Raw genomic sequence first — 21,116 nt, forward strand, 5'->3', positions numbered from 1 at the left:
TCTTGGGTTATTTGGGTGGTCTGTTCCATATTGTGATTTACTTCTGTGGTGGAGTGACCTCCTTTTTGTGAAGGCTGTTTTAAGTGAGTTAAGGTATGTATCATGGACTTTCTCCCCGGAGCGTATTCTGTGGTATCTAAGGGTACGTCTACCCTACAATTAAAAACCCACAGCTGGTCCGGGGTTCAGACAAAGGGGTTGTTTAATTGCGGTGTAGACGTTCCGGCTCAGGCTGCAGCCCAAGCTCTGGGACCCTCCTACCTCGCAGGGTCCTAGAACATGGGCCCCAGCCCAAGCCCGAATGTCTTCACCTCAATTAAACAACCCCTTAGCTCCAGCCACATGAGGCTGAGTCAGCTGGCATGGGCCAGCCATGGGTTTTTAATTGTAGTGTAGACATACCCTGAGTGCCTGACTATAGATACCATGTTTCTAGAACAAGTTATCTAGATCCTCATTTATCCACCGGTGCAGAAGATAGTATATCTTCTGCCTGTCAAATAATTTTTGTTGTTGTTTAACCAATGAATAATAAATATGTGCTTAACAGAATTCATATATTGGAGATGAAACAAAAACCACTGGCGATACTTTGCTGTGGCTTGCTGTGAGGATTGAATTTTAAAGCCTTTTCTACTTGACTAGATCTAGAATAGAATTTTGCTTTCAGCTTTTTTTATCCAAGATTGTCTACTTAAGGAAATTGCTTTTTTGGGCTGCATAGGTAAAAGCAGGCTCCAAAAAAAAATTACTATCCAACTTTTTTTTTTTAACCAGATAATTCAAGGATAATAAAATTGAAAAAGCAGATCTCCAGGAAGGGAAAATAAAACTTTGAAAAATATCTGTCCCAAGCCCAGTGGAAGCCTATTAGGGCAAAGAAAATTGTTGTTTTTTTTTCAAATAAAACCAAAAAATTGTCCGTCTGTAGCATTAACCACCCAACTGCCTAATGAAGACCCAAGAATTTCCCACTTTAATATTTTTCATGTTCTGTCTGGTTTTGTTACAGCTTAAGTTGTATTGGTTTCAATATTCTCTGCTTCATGATTTCTCCCAAAGCCTGTTTTCTGTGCACTAACACAGGGTTAATTATAATCATTCAGTCAGCAAAGCTCAGCTGTATTGGTCATGCCTTGCAGTGAAGAAACACTGGAATGCAGTTCGCTGGAGTAATAAGACAATAGGAAGCATAGCAACAGAGTCGGAAGCATAAAGATTCAAACTAAATGCTCTTGGGATAGATAATGGGAGCAGCTATGAAGCCGTTTGGGTCTACGTCACTTAGACCAAGGGTGGCCAACCTGTGGCTCCGGAGCCACATGCCGCTCTTCGGAGGTTAATATGCGGCTCCTTGCATAGGCACCAACTCCAGGGCTGGAGCTACAGGCGCCAACTTTCCAATGTGCTACAGGGTGCTCACTGCTCAACCCCTGGCTCTGCCCCAGGCCACTCTGTTTCCCAAGGCCCCCGCCCCTTCCCCAAGTCTGTTGCACCTCCTGCACACCACAAAACAGCTGATCGTGGAGGGCAGGAGGCGCAGGGATGGAGGGTTAGGTGCTGATTGGCGGTGCTGCAGGTAGGTGGGAGACACTGGGGGCTGGTGGGGTTGCTGACGGGAGCTGCTGACATGTTACTGTGGCTCCTTGGCAGTTCATATTGGTAAATTCTGACTTCTTCACAGGCTCAGGTTGGCCACCCCGGCTTAGGAGGTGTCATAGGAGGTGACTGATTTTTACCGATTTTTTTTTTAAACAAGATACAGCTACACTGATTTTTTGCAAATGCAAACATAAAATTTAAAATTAAAATAGTTTGCAGGCTTAAACCTCAAAATCTTGAGTTCAAAAAATAATCCACCAAGAAAAAGGCTGTAATGGAAAATAACAACCATTGTGAGTTGCATAAGGGACATTCTCCATTACTTAAAAATGCTGTTTTTTTTAAATATGTTGTTTTCTATTAAATTTATCCCATAGCAATGTTATCTTTTCTTCACATTTTCTCTTTCCTGCATTGTAGTCCTGTGTTTTGAGGTATATGGTGACAACTGACCCTTAAGTAAAGAATTTGGAATTCATTGTTCCCATTCTTAGATAACAAGACATGACAGGGTTTTTATCGTACTAAGATATCGCCTCACTTTGCGTGGTTTGTCAGGCACAAGGCAAAGGAGTAATCATCCAAGAAGTGGGAGTATTTCAGCATGGCATATGCCCTCAAGGGTCTTAATGCAATTATAAAGTATCCCCGTCAATATTATTTGTGGAAAAACGTTGTAATAAATAATTTGAGCTTTTTAAACATTATGCTAAAAAACTGTTCTGAATTGAAAATTATATAAACTAAAGAAATTGAAATTAAAAATCTAACCCTTTAATGATTGCAATTAATTGATTCTTCTTTCTTCTTTTCAGGTTTTCTCCTTCTCCACCTTGGCCGCATTCTTCTCCCCTCAAATCTGGCCATTTTGACTGTCTTTTTATATTACTTTCCGTTGTCTTAGGTTCTGTTAACTATTTCTTGTCTTACCTCTGCCTGTGTTTTAAGAGAAGTCTTTTCAACTTCATTTTCCTTGTCACTGGATCCAGAAATCCAGTCATCAATAGTTTTCTCTCCAAAAATACTAAAATATACAGGTAATCAGTTTAAGCTTGCTTAATATTTCTGGCTGTCTTTTTGATTCTTTTTTGGAATTCTAAACTTTTCTCTAATTTGTTGCTTTGCCTTGATATTTCCATGCCTATTGACAGGTCTGAACGTAGGATTTGCTAATATATTTTATAATAAAATTATTACTCTTTTTACAGGGGCTGATTATGCAGTTACTGTTTTCAGTAATATGATCACATTAAACAGCCACATTATTTTGTGTGCTCTTTGAATATTCATTAAAAAAAAAAATCTAACGTGACTTCTACGTTGAAAGTTTTGACAAACACCAAATCATTTTTAGACAACTAGCTACCCAAATCTAAATGCCACAATGCATTTTGTCCAGTATTTAGCAATTTCTCCTGTTGTTCTAGTCAGTCTCCTTTGCAAGAACCTGAATGATACTCTGATCAGTGTATAGTGTAATGGCGGGAAACAGCAGACTTCAGTGGGTGCAGGATTGTTGTAATGCAATGTCTTCCAGAGTTTAATGTTCTTAGGGTGGTCAAATGACTAAGCAAGGAAATCCTTTATTGAGGGGTTGCACCTACACTGTTTTCCATGAAATGCTGGCAGAAGCAAATGGAAAAGGATTTATTTTTCCTTCCCAGCTTCATTGTGATGCTCCCTGCAGGAGCAGCACAAATATTCTTCTGAGGATGTTCTGGCAGGAGAGACAAGTAAGAGGGAAAGCAGGGAGATACCAAAGACATGAGGGGAGAGAGAGAGTAGGATGCAGCCCTTCAAAATTTAATTTTTCTTATCCACTCAGGCACCTGCTTGGAGTTTAGAGTTCTTCACGTAGTACATTTCATAATCTTCAGTCACAATAAATGGACCTTTTTCTATCTGAAAGCTGTGAGCCTTACTTTTAATTTAACTGTGTAACTCGAAAAATTGTAATCACATTTGTCTAGAGACTTGCAAATCCTCCGTCACCATAGATTGAGTGCTTCACAGACATTAATGAATTTTTCCTCACAATATCCCTGAGGTAGGCCTGCGTTCTTCTATTTTGGGCGGGGGTGGAGGGGAAGGGGGTTAAACAGATTGTGATCGAAGACACCATGTGATTAAGCAATTTGTCAGAGGTCACACAGGAAATCTGTGTCAGAGGCAGAACCCCCGAGTCACATTTCAGTGTCTTAACCACAAGACCAGCCTTCTTTTCTAAGATTTTATATTGTATATTCTGTTTTAAAAAGTCAGGGCCTTATTGCCATTTACACTAAGGCTACTTTACAGTGCAGAGTGGGATAAAGGAGCTTTAGTGTAAATGAGAATAAGTCCTCAGTTTGAATAATAGAACTGTTTTAAAAATAGAAAAAAAATGTGCTATAGTGTTTGGGAAAAGTAGAACACTAACACAGAAAGGTCCTGAGGCTCCTGTTTCTCAGCTTGGGAAGGCACCAGACCAATTTGGGGGATTGGAATAGTGAGGAGAAGAGAGAAAATGAAGGCGGCTTGTTGTCCCACATCTCTGGCTAGTTGAATTCCACATTGCAAATATTAACATAGAAACTAGTGAATCAGACCAGTGGCGCATAGACTCGGATATCAGGGCCAACAACAGTGGCCAGTACCAAATGCTTTAGAGGAAGGGTCAAGAAATCCCATAATGAATAAGTATGGACTAAGCTGCCCAAAAGGCATGCTTTTTCCTAACTCTTATCAGTTATTTGGTGACCTTTGCTGTGAATCATGAGTGTTCTTTACACTCTATATACATTTTATGTAACCATGGATGTTCTCATCCATATAAATGTCTAATCCTGTTGAGAACCACTGTATTAAGCACTTGGCACCAATCAGTCATGTCTTGTGGCAGTGAGATCCGGGGATAACTCTATATTGTATTCAGGTTTTTTTTTTTAACTTTTAAAGACTTTTCCTTTGAAATGTCTTGCCTTTCAATTTCATTGATGTTCCTTTTTTCTTATATTTATATTTTCTTCTATTATTTGTATCCCATTTCTGGTATGCTCTTATGAGATGGGATGATTCTGTGGGATAGAGACATCCATGTTCTGTGTTAGGCACTGTACAAACACAAGAAGAACTTCAGTTTTGTCTGTGGTCTTTGGGTGCTACTGCAGATTAAATGTTTAAATAATAACTGAGTAGCATTCCTGGTGAGGGCATACCTTCCATTTACATAATAGTGTTTGTTTTCAGTATGGTCTTGTTCTTCATACTCCTTAATATACTGTTTGGTTTGGACCACTGTTGATCACTGAGCAGATGTTTTCATTGGAAAGATGTTTTTGTCCTCGAGAATGCCTAAGTGTTTCTTCCTAAATAGCTACATGTGCATATGTAGTTCAAATTGTATGTAAACAATGAAAACTACTTTGAATTTCTCAATACTGAATTTCATCTACCATTTGCAGCCCAATTGTCTAGCTTTTCAGGACCTTCCGGAGTTCCTCCAAGTCTCGTATAGTCATGACTAAGCTACATGTTATTTTTAAAGCATTCAGTGTTTCTTCTCTAAACAAATGATACATAATCCTTGCTCTGAAGAGCTTGCAATCTAAATGTAAATCTATGTTAGAAACTTTAGTCAGTTAGGGGTGTGATTATTTGTGATGTTTCTATATTGGCAGAAGCTGTGGTTTGCTGGCATAAAAATACTTTTGCTGGAATAGTTTATTCAGTTGCTGAACTGGCATAAGATATACTGCCCAAAGCACTTTTTTGACAATGTAATCTGCATCTGTACTAGGAGGGTTTGCTAGTATAGCTATACCTGTGTAGCTACACCAGTGCGAAGCTTTCTGGTGTAGACCAGGCCTAAGATAGGATACAAGAAGGTGAGAGTACAAAGGTTACAAAAAAGCTTAGGGAGTTAAGTCTGTCATGTGTGAGCCTTTAATATTAGCAAGAGAGAGATTTTACTTTAATTAAATTAATTTTAAATGTATTTTTTAAAGGGAGAGTATAGATGAGGTAAGAAGGATGATAGAGGAGGAGTAATGTCAAAGCAGGAGAGGATGGAAGGAAAGAGGAAATGTATGGGAAAAAGGAGAAACATTGTGGATGGAGAAGACAACAGGAGGCAGAGTGGTGCAATACAGACATGAGGATTCAGATAAGATCATTACCTTGTTGTTAATGGGTACTGGAGTCCTGGAAGGACCATTATTCTGCTGAAAGCATATAGATTCTGGTATCTGTAGAGCAGGAGAAACAGTATGATATTTTTTGCTAGTACTGCACCCCTGAGGGAGCCGAGGGCTTTGGAGTGCTGCCCTGAAAGAACCTTATAGGTGCTCCTGGAACTGGTTGCCCTTCAGCTGGAGGGATGTGGGATGTGCATGCAGGCTATTCTGTTTATATATTGAAACTTAGTCTTAGGGGTGAAGCGTTTTGTTTGTGTTCTTTTGTTGGATTGGGCTCTTGCTGGGGCTGAATTGGGGAGAGGATTGGTGAGAAGGAGTCTAGGGATTATGGGAATGAGCAAAGAAAGAAGTAAACTGAGGAAGTTGGAGTAGAAGGGGAGGAAGAACAAGCACAATAGATAGTATTAATGTATTGGACAATTAAAGGCTTCTTAATGGTCGGAGAGGTGGGAAACAAAACCCCATGTCAAATGAAGCAAATGGAGCAAATAAAAAAAAAAACAGTACCCAAAGTGCAAGTTTCAGAGCTGAGTACAAGTGTCAGGAGGCTACAATGGTCTACAAATGGGATAAAGGGCAGCAGGAGGGCCCTGACTTGGACCTTATTTCTTGTCTGTGACTGTTGCTGACTGCTTGAGGAAAAGAGTTCTGAAGGGGCTAGGGCTTTCCAAATCCCACCTGCTTGAAGTAGATTAAGGGGAGATGGAGGTAGCTGGGTCCAGTTCCCAGCACTGCTCTCTGAACCCTGAGGGAGCCTGGGGCAGTTGGAATGCCTTGACTTGCCTTGTACACTCTTGTCTGTACTTGTGTAGCACTGTAAATTGTGCCCACTTTGCTATTCTCCCTGTTCCGTGCTCATTAATGAACAATCTGTGGGCAAATCCTTTCAATGTTGTTCCCACAGATGCCCCAGTACAGCCAGCCATTGCAGTGGCTCATAAATACAAGGCTGCAGGGCCAGGCAGAAGAGTGCTAGCCCAGACGTCACATTCTCCTGGACTCAGCTCAACTACAAGAGCACATGAACCCCACCCATCCCCATAGAGCTGCAAGGGGGGAAGGGGAGAGAATGGTGGGTGGGAGCAACAGCAACCCACTTCAAATAGGGAATGCAACAAACTGAAGAATGTTGTGAACAACTTCCTGAGGTGATCCTTACATTCATGTTACTGGAGCTTCCTACTATTTCATGTGATAAATTTGACTGCTCACTGAATAATATATGCAGTTCTGTTAGACATAAACCCCCCATTCTTCAGGAGGGAAAACTGCTGCTGACGTTAGATTAACCCTTTAAGTACTTTCAACAGAAAGAAAAATAGCCCCCCTAAAATAGTTCATAGTGAAAGCCCCATTTTACTTTATTTTGGAAAGGGTGGAAGTCTTACTACAATTATCGAACACTTCATAAGAAAAATCTTTCCCAGCTTTGTAACGTGTATCTTATGTTTAAGATTATCTCCATGCAGCTGGTAAGCTTTTCTCATAAAATCATCAAGTGTGTGAATCATAACACTGGGTTGCTTAACTCCAATGTGATTAAAAGCTTTATACTCAAAAACATGCAACATATTGTCTAAACTGAGATCCTTTTCAATAAGAATGTAGGATCCCCACAATTGATGTTCCTTGTGATAGAAATTCTTTTGAATAATTGTGAAAAACTGTATCTCAAAGTAGCACCCTGTAGCCCCCATATTCATCTATCTTTCTGTAGTAATAAATCTGTTTTATATTTTACATAAGAGCGTGTTTTGGTTGTAGTGCTTGGGAAATCTCAACTCCGTTTACAAAGGCTGGTGTATGTCCTCTCTGCATTGAGAGAGGGGCAGACTGGATGATCAGGCTTCTGACGAGGGCAAGACGGTACAGCTCTCGGGTAGAAGACTGGGGAGCGGGGGAGAATTGGCTGGTGCCTTTCTCTGTGAGATTCATGAGTGATTCTGGGAGGATTCAGGCAATCTAGCTGGGTGTGGTGCTCCACATACTGTTGCGCTGAGTGATAAGTGCCTGGAGGGGTTTGCTGCTTGTCACTAGCAAAGCATTGTGAGAGACTGCCCAGGCTGGAGAGTTAAGGGGACACAGCAGTACCCCAGTTCCAGGTTGTACCGTGGGGATCCTGTCACAATCGTATCTTCCTGTAGGGCACCAATCCATTTCTCAGGACACACCAGCATCATTGGTATAGCCCTGATCCAACTTCGCATAAGTGCTTTGATGGATCAGGATCTGTTGAATCTACAGATATCCAGTGAAGGCTTTATTATGCCTGTGCACGTTGTATACCATTACAAATATACTAATTCCATCTGTTGTACACTTACACCTGACAGAAAAATTACTCTGTGTGTCTATAATTCATAGCTTTGTCCAATGAATTAAGATTTTTTTCTAAGGTTAAGATTGTTTTTTGATATACATTTAAATCTGGGCTTTATAGCCATTGGATGAATAAAGGAATCACAATTAGTGAATTATTGTATGAAAATCAGTTTATATTCAGCAGTCTGTATCTGACATAATTTCTATAACAAATGGGCATCCCTTGTCATCTATAATTGATGGACAATCTTATATTTGTAGTGCCAAAAAGTAACAACTCCTTTGGAACAAGGATTTAAAGGAATTGGCTCCTAGTTGATGGCAGCAGTTGCCAAAGCATTTAGAAAGGCAGAGCAACTGAATTTGTAATTAATGCTTTGTACAAAGTGTGTAGTAAACCATGTATTCATTGGTAACAATTTGAAGGCTACAGGGGGAGGTGTGTGTGAGAGAGAGAGTGTGAAGTAATCATTTAACATATCTGTTACCATATGCTATTTTTTTGTTCAGGAAAAAATGCTTCTTTTTCACTCCCATTCAGTGATAGAGCAGTTCTGAAAGCAGTCCCAATGGGCAAATGGTCCAGTTTTGGGAGTTTTCTATAAAATGTGCACAGCCACATAGAAGGATGAAATTGGGGGTGAAATCCTGACTCCACTGAAGTCTAGTGGAATATTTTTCCACTTGCTAGACTGACAATTACAGTAACATATTCAAAAAAGTTACTTTTCTGTTGGAGATATAATTTTAATCCGTATTTTTAAAACAGCCCCTGTAGCTAGCATATTTAATGTGATTGGATTTGTAGTTTGGTTGTGTTTTTTACATGGTTGGTATGGTAATGATATTGTAGCAAACCTCTGTTGTGCATTTTAATTTTTGGATATGAGTTTTATTATATTATGGTGAAAGGGGCAAAGATATGGTACTCTTAGACATGTTACTGTTATATTTGAGAGTGTCTCAAACCACTACAGCAGCACAGCTGCAGCTCTTTAGTGCAGACACTACTGATGATGGGAGGTGTTCTCCCATTGACGTAGTTATTCCATGTCTCTGAGGGGCAGTAGCTAGGCTGATGGAAGAATACTTCCATCAACCTAGCGCTGTCTACACTGTGGATTAGGTTGTCAAAGCTATGTGTCTCAGGAATGTGGATTGCATGCTGTGAAGTGACTGTGCAAGAACAGTATATTCTTATTCAGCAGCTTCACTTCTTCTACTTGTTCATATCTGTTGGCTTTATTTAGTAAAAATAAGCTTTTTGTTAGCAATGCAGAGCAAAAAATAGCAGTAGACATGTGAACTGGATTCTGTTCTGCCTTGTACGTAATCAAGAGCATTCTTTCCCAGGTTTCAATAACTCGCTTTCAGTAGCTTTGTACAGGTGTAACTAATGAGATTACACAGGTGTCACTGAGAGAATAATTGGAAGACACTGGAATTGCAGACTTATGATGAGGGAAGAATTTCATCAACAATAGTAGTGATGAAGAATGAGAAGCAAAGAATCCAGCTTGATTTTAGTTCACAATTTGAGTTTGGGACTAGCATGGAGAGAGACAGTTTTTTAAATTAATTTTTAAACTGAGCACATTAGATCTGGAAATCATTGATGCCCCTACAGCTCCCATTGGCTGGGAACTGCAGCCAGCGGGAGCGACCCCTGTGAATGGGGCAGAGCCCAGAGCCACCTGGCCGTGCCTCTGCGTAGGAGCCGGAGAGAGGGGACATGCCACTGCTTCCAGGAGCTGCTCGAAGTAAGCACTGCCCAGAGCCTGCACCCCTGATCACCTCCTGCACTCCAACCCCCTGCCCTGATCCCTCTCCCGCCCTCCAAACCCCTCAGTCCCAGCCCGGAATCCCCTCCTCATCACCCCCAAACACCTCATCCCCAGCCCCACCCCAGAGCCTGCTGTTCCAGCCGGAGCCCTGATCGCCCTCCTACCCTCCGAACCCCTCTGTCCCATCCCAGAGCACCTCCTGCACCCCCAGTCAGAGCCCTCACCTCCCCCCAACCTCTGCCCCAGCCCGGAGTGCCCTCCAGCACCTCAACTCCTCATTTCTGGCCCCACTCCAGAGCCTTCACCCCGTCCTGCACCCCAATCCCAATTTCATGAGCATTCATGGCCCGCCATACAATTTCCATACACATATGTGGCCCTCAGGCCAAAAAGTTTGCCTACCCCTGAGCTAGGTTGACAGAAGAATTCTTCCATCAGTCTGTCTATGTGAGGACTTAGGTCTGCTTAACTATGCAACTCAGGAGTGTGGATTTTTCATGGCACTGAGCAACAGAGATATGCTGACCTAATTTTCTAGTGTAGAATAGGCCTTAATCAGAAGAATTTTTCCAGTTCTTCAGGACTCTCTTAAAAGAAAAATAATTCAGTAGTGGGTAAACTTGTGAGCTGAATTCCATTAACACCACAGAATCCATGCTGTCAGGACTTGTTTGCAGTGCTGTTGTAGCCATGTTGGTCCCTGGATACGAGAGACAAAGTGGGCGAGGTAATATCTTTTATTGGACCAACTTCTGTTGGTGGATGAGACAGGCTTTTGAGGTTCACAGAGCTCTTCAGGTCTGAAAAAGGTAACTAGAGTGTCTCACCTAAATATTAGGTGTGACAGATGTTGGAAGAAACCACTTAAAATGAAAAGGAGTACTTGTGGCACCTTAGAGACTAACCAATTTATTTGAGCATGAGCTTTCGTGAGCTACAGCTCACTTCATCGGATCCGAGTACAGCACACTCTGTGATAGGCATGGATCGTCATAGCAGTGGAGATATGTCTGCAGGATTTGCATCTGTTTTGGCAGAGTCTGGTGCCATTTTGCATTGGTGAGTCTTAGTCTGTAAGGACCTTGCTTCTGACGATAAGTTTGGTGAGGTTGTGGGGAGGGAGCAATGAAGGCCACAAGAGGGGGTTTGTGAAAGATTTCTTTCAGGATGTGGTTGTTACGGGTGAGAATGAAATGGATAGTTGAAGGTAAATATGTGAGTGTTGTCCATTATCTTGTAGGTATTTGAGGCATGCAGTGATGCTGTTATGTTGAGGGAAATTGGTGTATTGGAACATGACCTCCATGGTAGCAAGGATAATGTTCTGAGGGAGAACGTTAATATTGTTGAGTTTCTGGAGGAAGTTGGTTGAGTCCCGGAGGAAACTGACCCTTTGTTTGGTCAGTGGTTTGAGGATTGTTTCTATGAGTCCTGATATTCCTTCATGAAGAATGCCATGGTCGGATATGGTGTGTTTGCCTGGGTTCTCTTGTTTGTATATCTTAGGAAGTATGTAGAAGGTATGTGGGGTGAGTACGTGGGAAATGAGAGTTTCTCTTGGAGTTGTTTGGGGAACGATTTCGTGATATCCTTAAATTCTTGTGTGAATTGTTGTGGGGGGGCGGGCACGTCTTCTTTGAGTTCTTTATAGTGGGTGTTGTCAGCGAGTTGTTGGTTGGTTTTGTTGATGTAGTCGTCATGGTTGAGAACTGTGATGGCACCCCATTCGTCTGCTGGTTTGATCAGTATCTAGTGGTTGGATTTCAGGGATTGTATAGCTGTCCTCTCAGTGGTGGAGAGATTGTGGTGGATGTGCTGTTTAAGGATTTCACTGGCGATTGTTTTCAGGAGGTAACTGATGTCATAATCAAGTGTGTGGTTTTGTCCACTGGGAAGTGGCCAGTCAGATGATTCTTTTTTCTTATGACTCTTGGTGGGGATGTGGTAGATGTGGGTGATGGACTCTATTACCCCTCCTTTGTCCTATGACTGTAGAGGTATTATTTGCCCACTTCATTTTTAAGTGGTTTCTTTCTACGTGTTAACCCCTTATGTTTAACAATCTGTCACACCTTGTATTTAGCTGTGAGACTCTAGTTACCTTTTCCACACTTGAGATCTGTGAAGCTCAAAAGCTTATATCTTCCACCAACAGAATTGGTTCAATTAAAGACATTACCTCATCCACCTTGTTGTTAGGACTGTCTGATATATATATTTTCAAAATATCCAAGTTTTCCCTCACCTGCTCTTCAGCAATGACAATTCAAACTTCATTTCTATTGTTGAAGACACTTTTTAAAAAAGTTAAATTTGCCATTGGAGTCATTAGTTTCATTCTCCCTCCTCCTTCACTAACGGGCTTATTTCCTCTTTAGTTCTTGTTTCCTCAAAGGCGTTGCAAAAGCGATTCTTATTTGCCTTTACTCCTTTTCCTACCATTAACTAACTCACCGTTGTGTACTTGTTTGTTGCACTCTGCCTGCCTCCCCTCATTCCCCCAAAAGCAATAATTCGTTCAGTATTTTTGTTTGGTGTCACCACTGTTTCAATGTGTGTCAACTTCGTAACTAGACTTCGCACTACTCAATATTTTTGCCAACAATCTGGAAGAAATCACTGTTGATTAAAATTTACAGATGACGCAGGCTGGCAGAGCAGTAAAAATGATGGTGATAGGGCAGTCAGAGAGAGTGATCCGGATTGCTTGGTAAGCTGGGTCTCTTCAAACATCAGTTTTACTACAGTAATATGCAAAGTTATACATCTAGGGACAAGGAATGCACACCGAATCTACAGAATGGGAAACTGTACCCTAGAAAGCAGTGACTCAAACTGATTTTGGGGTCATAGTGGATAAACAACTGAACATGAATTCCAAATGCAGTGCTGTTGCAAATAGGGCTGATAAGATCCTTGGGTGTGTATACAGGAGAATAGTAAGGTGATTTTACCTCTATTTACAGCATTGGTGATGGTGCTGGAATACTACATCGAGTTCTCATGTCCACATTTTAAAAAGGATGTTGAACATTTAGGGAGGGTACAGAAAAGAGCCATAAATACTATTCAGGGGCTGGATTCCTCACAGTGAGAGACTTAGAGCTCAATCTGTTTATTTTATCAAAAAGATTGGCAGGAAATTTGATTACTAAGTACGTTCATGGGAAGAAAATACCAGGTATTGCAGCGCTTTAATCAAACAAAGAAAGGAATAATAAGAACCAGTGACTGAAAGCTGAAGACTGACAAATTCAAATTAGAAAATAGGCACACATTTTTAATAGTGAGATTCACCATTAGATTAGACAAACTACCAAGGGAATTTATAGATTCTCCATTTCTTGTTGTCTTCAAATCAAGACTTGGATGTCTTTGTGGAAGATATCCAGTAATCAGTAGAAATTACTGGGCTCAATACAGGAGTAACTCGGTGAAATTTAATCACCTGTGATATACAGGGGGCTAGACTAGGTGAAGATCTAATGATCTTCTCTGTTCTGAGTTTAAACTCTCAGAATCTATAAATGAATTACCTGAGCAGTTCCTGGATAATTCAGCTTGCCACTTTTTTCAGTATTCAATGATTCAATGTTACAGGGCAGATATTGGTTTTCACTGAACTTCTTAGTTTCAGTACCTATACAACTGTCTCAGGAATGATAGTTACAAGAATTAGAATTACAGCAGTCAGGTGCAAGACATTCCCATAAAGTGCCCTTCCCTGATGGAAAGAAAGAGAGGGCTGAGTCTGAAAGGGTGAATTCTATAGACTAGCAACATATGCTCATTCTTAATCTTATATTGTCATTGTGGGAAAATCTTGTAAAGGAGATTAAGACTGTAATCTTGACAGATTTTATAGACTGTGAAAATGGTATTGAGTTTCAAAATCTCTAATGGTGGCTTAGTTGAGTTTTCTTGTTTTTTGGAAGAAAATTAAGTACATTCTGTAACATACTTTGTTTTTATTCTTTTTAGGGTACAAAAATAAAGGCTGAAAGTATAATAAACTTGAGAAATTTGTGAGTCTGAGAACACCAACAAAATCTAAAAAGCCAAAGGAAATGAAAAATGGAGATCCCCCCTCCCCCAATCTATCCTCACCTAATTTTTCGACGTTAGTACTGTGTCTGCCTGTCTCTGTTTACTGTCAGTTGAACAGTACTAGCTCATCTGGGTTTCACAAGGTTTCAGGAGATACCAAGATGGTGGCCTCAAGTACCTTCTGTCATTGATCAGAAGTGTGTTGAAATATATTGTTAAAAATTATTTATCCACTTTTCAGTAACATACAAGTATCCTTTTATGTCATCTCTAAGCGGATACTTGTAGCATTCATAATGTGCTGGGATCTCTGCTTCTAAGAATCATTGCTTGTAGCAGCTTTTTCAGACATTTTGAGCTAAAATATATTTGAACCACTTGGGTTATGCCAAACATAAAACAAGAGAAAAAAATAAAGAAAATGCCCTTTAAAAAATTGATGAGGTGCTCAGTACCACCGTTGTGGAAAGTCTGGAACAGCAGGATTTCTGAGCTTCTGTAAATGCCACGAGTGCACACCACATTTTTGTGACTGTTTTCCATTATAAAACAAAACTATGCCTGTTTAAGTCTGATTAGAACTCAAAATGTTGCATTTTTGTGATTTCTGTGCAATTTGGCAGCAAATTATCTATGCCTCCAGAGTTCCTTTCTCCTCAGTTGAACTTTTTCAAAACTTGTTGAGATAAAACCTGCTCTCTCTTGTTTTGGAACATAACAGTATCCAAGCATTGCAAATTGTCTCTTTTGAGTTGTAAACCTTTTGTACTCAGTTGAAAATAAAGGATGTTATGATTGACTGTTTTAAATATCTGGTGATAGAAGAAACGTAGGTTTATTCTGTTGATATATCTGTTTCTCCCCTCCCACTGAAAATTTGAATGCACATACATATTACAAAATGTTGGATGGCTTTTGTTAAAATGCAGTACCAGGTGTAATCACATTAGTATGCATTGTGCAGCAGTGGATTTAGAAGTTCCTTGAGCAAGTGCAAATTCCACTATGGGGGGAAGGGCCACACTACACTGTGAATAGGCATACAGTCTCATTTTTAGGAGAAAAGAGACAAGACTGGATCCAAACTACAAAATCCAGATCTAACACCTGAAAATTCAGGGTGGTTTGGTTTGGGCCCATTTCTGTTTGGGAATATTGGATTATGGTAGTTCACATTTCCAGACACCAGATGGTGCTGCTCTTCTACTTAAGGTGTCCTTTTCAGTTAATGGACACTGGGGTTAGTTCCAAGTCCTGTTTAACTTCCTTGAGCCAGATTCTCCAATGACCATTTTGACTGATTAAGAGTTTCAGAATTTAACCCCCTGGTTTTGTTTAATTGTCATTGTACTTTGCTTGATAACTCTTTGGGGATACATCATCATCTCATATTTCATTGATGATTAAAAACTCTTATGGTCAATACCTAAGTTTTTACATCCAGTACTTTAGGTCTGATTAAGCAAAAACTTCAGTAAGGTGATACTCAGTATTGAATGCCTCCTAAATGTGTAAAATATATTTTGTTCATGCATGAATTGTTACTAATGGTCCAAGGGAAGGAGCTTTTTATGTCCATTCCAATGCTTTGCGATTAAGTGTAAAGCTGACAACAACAGTATAGAGATCTCATAACTACGTTAATTGCATAATTAAGAGTTGGTAAGCATCCACAGATTAGGTTCTGTGTAGAAGAAGCATAAACTGGCATATAAAAAAACACTGTGACATCAAATGGCTATGGGTTGCCCATTACTAGCATTCAGCAAGAGAAGTTTTTGGTAGTTTTGTTACATGTCTACACTGCAGTAGATTGCTTTGTAATATCACAGTGGTAATATGTAATTTTGCATTTTTTTAAAACTGAGTTTGTTACTATGATATTACGGAGCACAATAAATCACGTGGGAAGAGTGAATGAATTGATTATTAGCATGCTGGAGTAATTTAGCCAATGCCAAAAGAGTTTGGTACTCTAGTTCACCTCTAAAGTTTAACATATCTAAAGTAGCTGTTTCTTTTTAAAAGGAACAATGAAAAGCTTTTTTTAAAATTTAAAAGTAGGTTATTTGTTTAATGCTTGATCATGAAAGAGTAAGTATTTTGATAGATTTTTCCCCATGTCCCTTGTTTGTTGATCTTTTTTTCTCTTTATTTAGATCCCCATATTAAAGTCTCTGGAAAAAAAGAAAATGTTAAAGAAGCTAAGGAGAAGATCATGTCTGTCTTGGACACAAAAGTAAGAAGAAAATTAGTTTAAAAATTGAGTCCTGGGCCGAAATCCTGTGTGCAGGCCCCTATGTCCATGCCATAGTGACGCTGAATTCTGCAGCAACTTAGAGTTAATTTAAAAGCAGATGCTTTTATTAAAATTTTACATTAAAATGAATAATATGATTAGTAAAGTGTCCCTTGGGTGGGGGGGGGGTGTGTGTGTGTGTGTTGATACTGAATTCAATACATTTCTGTTTGAAACTGTTTTTCAGTTTTGTGCAGACTTAAGAAGACGACACTGTTTCTGATTCCGTTCCATTCACGTTTGGGGGGAGATTTTCCTTATCATATTGGCTAAAAACTTGAACTGAGTTTTCTCTTTTAAAAAAATACAGTCAAACTCCACTGCAAGTAGTAGATTGTGTGGCCAATTTTGTAGTACAGAATTGTGGAAAGCATAGTGTGTTTTCCTAATTTTATGATATTTCAGAAATGAAATGTTGAGTGTCAGAAATTTGACTACAATGAGGCTTACTAAATAAGTGGCTGGGGGAGTCTCTTATGTTCACAGATCAAGTGTTTGACAAAATTATAAATTGACAAGTCATTCTCTCTGCACTCAGATGTTCTGGTGATCTAAGCATTCTATATGTAAATGCTTAGGTGTAGGACAAACACTAATATAACAGAAAAACAAACTGAGAACTAAAAGGTTATTTCGAAAGTGGAATTGATATTAAAAATGCAAGGTAATGCTCAAAAGAAAAAGCTAAACTAATCTCACTGAGTCCAAAAAGAAGAGTCAGTTTATTATTCAGGTTCAAAATGCACAGATTCAGCAAGACAGTTTTGACATCTTTGTCTAAATCCCCTCTTTCTCCCTTATCCTCAGTGCTGCTGCTAGCGTTTCAAACCTAGTAGTGGGACATAGGCTGTTGAGTTAAGCCTTGACCTCAAACTGATCGAGAACTTTTCATTTCGTAGGGTAATTTTTAATTTTATGGAGATAATCTTATCCGCAAATCTTTTCAAAGACTTTTCTGTACTGAAACATGCGGTAGGGCTTAACATTTCATGATGGTCCAGGAGATAGATAGGTATTTGGGGACTTTTAGGCCCAGGTCTGTGACCACAAGTATACTGGAGAGAATTGCGTATCCTGTTTAAAATTACAAGTCCAGTGGAGATCATTATCTTACCTCTGTCAATTTTAAAGCGAGTCCAAATAGGTTTATGAAAGCTAAATATAAAGGCTGGATGCTCATTGTAGAGTTGAAAATTTCCTTATATTGTACCTATTAGAATTGGCACTCATTTTGAGTCATGGTGACTTTTAAGTGGGTCACCTTCTTCTTAAGTCTCAACACCAATGGCATGAAGCAAATATGAAGACGTACTTGGGAGAAGTGAGGGTTCAAAGCATGAGGTGATCTCACTATTTGAACACTTTCCTACCTTTTTATGTTTGTCTGTCGTAACTCTCAAATGACTTGCCTCAGAAACTCCATTTTTAGTATAGTTTGATGGTCTCATCAAACCTTTGATTAGTTTTGGGTGAGGCCTTGTGTTGAAATTATTTCAATTATTAAAAGTGGTTTCCATGAGATATGGGCTCGAGTGTTGAATTGTGTATGGTCATGATGGGAGACAAGCAGGGAACCACATGCCAAGGTCAGGAGAAAGATTCACTTTAGCTGGTCAGAGTGTGGGATAGAAGGCCAGGGTCTGGTGGGAGTATGAGAAAGACATACACACAGTAGCTTGAGAAAGACTGCTGATCTCAAGACCACACCTAAAATCCATTAACTCAGCTTTACATGCTCAAACACATTCATTCTTCCATATAGCAGGGAAGCAGGAGGTGGGGACCCACCTGGGAGACAAGGAGTTCCCCATTTTGCCTGGGGAGGGAGAAGTGTGTGTTTGTGTAAGTTACAATTTCCAACCAGTTGCATCAGAAATAGCTGTTCTGATATTTTGAGCAAAAAAGAAGTTGGGAAATAACTCCCTTTGAGAATTGGCCAATAAGAGTGTATCTAGCTGTTTCACATTGCTAATTTGTTAGCACATACCACCTTTCTGTAGCACAGTATACTGCATGTGAATTTGTAGCAAAGGATTGATTTTAGTTCACTGAACACCTAGTAGACTTTAAACTGCTGTGGAATGAACCTTGTACTCCTCAGATTTCCCCCTACCTCCAGTTTGTCTTCCTCTTTTATGCTCCCCAGGCCAAATGGATAACCCTGATACCCCCCAATATATATGTTTAACAGTGGTCCAGCTGCACAGAAAGGCCAGAAAACAATTCTTGTTTTAAACACTTTTTAAAAACCATGAATTTATTATTGTGTTATATTCTATTTTTAAAATGTTAGTTTTAATAGTCTGAGCCACATAAACTGGAGCTAGATACTGTATGAGGCCAGCTACTTCTTAAATCTCCCCTCCTGCACCACCAGACTTGCACTGTTCTAGTTATGGGCTTCTCCTGTGTGGTGGCAGTCATTTCTGTCTAGATGTCTGGTGACCTAGAGTTCACCAATCTGAGGTCTTCAGAGTAAAACATACTATTTCATTAAGACACTTTGCTTACTCGAGAATGAGACCTGTCTTTGCATTTAGACTTTAAAAAATTATTTGCATCAGACTACTTTATGCCTTATTTTAAATGGCAGAATTATAGACTCAACCAAAAAAGAATCATATAATAAGAATCCTGAAATCTGAAAGCTAGGTTTTAATTTAAGAGAATTAAAACACCATTTTTCTAACTCTTAATCTGGAAGTTTGAAAACTAAAAAGTACACCTTACCTTGAGTAAACTGACACACATCAATACTTCTGTTGATGTTTCTTAGTCTAGTGCAACTCTCATCCACCTTTCTTTAAAAGTGTTTTGCCATTTGTGAAACAGGTATTATAGGAGTCTAATGTATTTGGGTCCACACTGATTTCCTTATCAGGAAGAAAAGAAAATATTCATGGTTTAGCAATTAAATATAAAGTTCCAGTATTAAACAAGTCTTAATTCAGTCGACAATAAGCCATTGTCAAAATATTCTGGTGACCTAACTGTCTATAATATAGTTGTATAAATGTAATTTACTGCAAAATAGTAATGTTTAACTATTCCACACTGAAAAATCCAGTAATAAATAGATGTTTTGGCCTCTAGAGTAATCGAGTCACCCTGAAGATGGATGTTTCACATACAGAACATTCTCATGTGATTGGCAAAGGCGGCAATAACATTAAAAAAGTGATGGAAGAAACAGGATGTCACATCCATTTTCCAGACTCAAATAGAAATAACCAAGCAGAAAAGAGCAACCAAGTAAGTATTTCATATTTTATTTATATTTTTACAGTATATATTTCTAGAGAATTGTTATGGTGGTGCCTGCAGTCAGACAATCTGCTGGAGACGCATCTTCAGACTATCATGGACAGGTGTGAGGGTAGCAGAACAGCAGTGAGAAGCAACTGTGGCTACAGTGAGTCATTCTCTGGGAGAGTAGGTCTACATCAAGGATCACTATTCATGTTTGTGATTAGAATGTGCACCTTAATGTAGGAGATTAGGAGAGAGGCTCCACAAAGCCTGCTTTCTGCAGATAGCATGTTGTTCCATGAAGATAACACACTGGAAAGGGGTTTAGAAGGAGGCCCCTGAAGGGCTGCATTAGACAAAAATGGCTTACGAATCAGCCAACAAAAGACAGAATATGTGATGCTTCATTTGAGAGGGACAATGAGAAGCCAGTAAAATTAGGTGGTATAGAGTTAATCTGTTCAACAATTTAGAAGCCTCAGTCCGTTGTTGAGCCATGATGGGAATGTGCATGCAGAGATTAGGAGCTTGTAATGGGGCATAGATTCTTCCTCATCCTTGGTCACCACAGAAACCACTCAGACTCTCTTCTTTTGTGTCCTCTTTGTATAATTTATTCAGGTCCCCTCCAGCAACTCCTGTACAGTACAATACAACAGATCTAATACTTATGACCTAATTTCCTTCAGCTCTGTTTATCAGTGCCCTGGGAGGAAAAGAGATCTCCCTTTCTTCGGATCTCCTTCAGACTGGGCACAGCCAGCTAGCCCAGTTCTCCCTCCCTGCCCCTTACTTCCCAACACTTTGCTCCTGCCTTTTATCAAGCTAGTCATCTGATGAGCCAATTAGTTCCTTAACTCATCCAGCCTTCCTATTTCCTCAGTCAACCATAACCGGAGGGAACTAATTGAGGCCACAGTGATCAGAGTGCTGTTCCATCTGTTAGGCTTCAGCGCTCTGTCACAGACCCACATGAAGAGCATGTGGTATAAATGAAGGGAGTAGACAGGAATTTTCTGCTATAAGAATATGCCAAATAAACTAAAGACCAAAATGTGTAAGATCATGATTAGGCCCGCTGTGACATTTTAGTCAGAATGCTAGCCAATCAGGAAGAGAAGAACAACCTCTTCCACTGCCAAAATGAGAATGTTCAGATGGATTCTGGGTAAGACAAGAGCTGATAGATTATGCAATGAAATGATACAAGCTATGATACGAGAAGCCCTCATCACAGGAAAGCTGAGGGAGTATCTACTGAGATGGCTGGATGGTGTGAGATAAGGGATAAGCTGAACAGAAAGTACAATAGCTAGTCATCACAGTACAAAGACCATGAGAAAGACACAGAAAAGGGTGGTTTGGGGGGATGATGAAGAAGGTCGATGTCAGCTTGGAAGATGCGCGTGACAAGAATGCTTGGAGACTGATCGGATGCTGATTAGAAAGACTGCCGAATCAGCCCCCTGCCATGCCAGCCCCATTTAGGTGAATAAAGAGGAGCTGGCTGGTAAGAACCTGCCCTAATTGGGGAATGAGGGCCAGCTGCCAGCCCAATTAGCTGAGGGCTATATAAGAGGCTGGGAGGAAGGAAGCTGGCATGGTGGGACAGAGGAGAATGAGGGAGTGCAGGCAGGG

The 21,116-nt window shown here is 40.0% G+C and overlaps 1 protein-coding gene across 2 annotated transcripts in view; it reads left to right on the forward strand.

Moving 5' to 3' along the window:
* The window catches only part of BICC1 (BicC family RNA binding protein 1), a 224,202-nt gene that overhangs the window by 161,224 nt on the left and 41,862 nt on the right, over positions 1-21,116 (forward strand). The window contains exons 1-3 of one of the 2 annotated variants that reach the window (XM_073353367.2): positions 13,899-14,003; positions 16,090-16,169; positions 19,323-19,481. In XM_073353367.2, the coding sequence (XP_073209468.1) occupies positions 13,958-14,003; positions 16,090-16,169; positions 19,323-19,481 (285 nt within the window). In that variant the 5' untranslated portion in view covers positions 13,899-13,957. Of the gene's footprint in view, positions 1-13,898; positions 14,004-16,089; positions 16,170-19,322; positions 19,482-21,116 lie in introns of those variants that run through there. The other variant, XM_073353366.2, reaches the window with a different exon arrangement.

The sequence above is a fragment of the Lepidochelys kempii genome, chromosome 7 (assembly GCF_965140285.1).
Source record: "Lepidochelys kempii isolate rLepKem1 chromosome 7, rLepKem1.hap1, whole genome shotgun sequence".
NCBI classification, from domain to species: Eukaryota; Metazoa; Chordata; order Testudines; family Cheloniidae; genus Lepidochelys; species Lepidochelys kempii.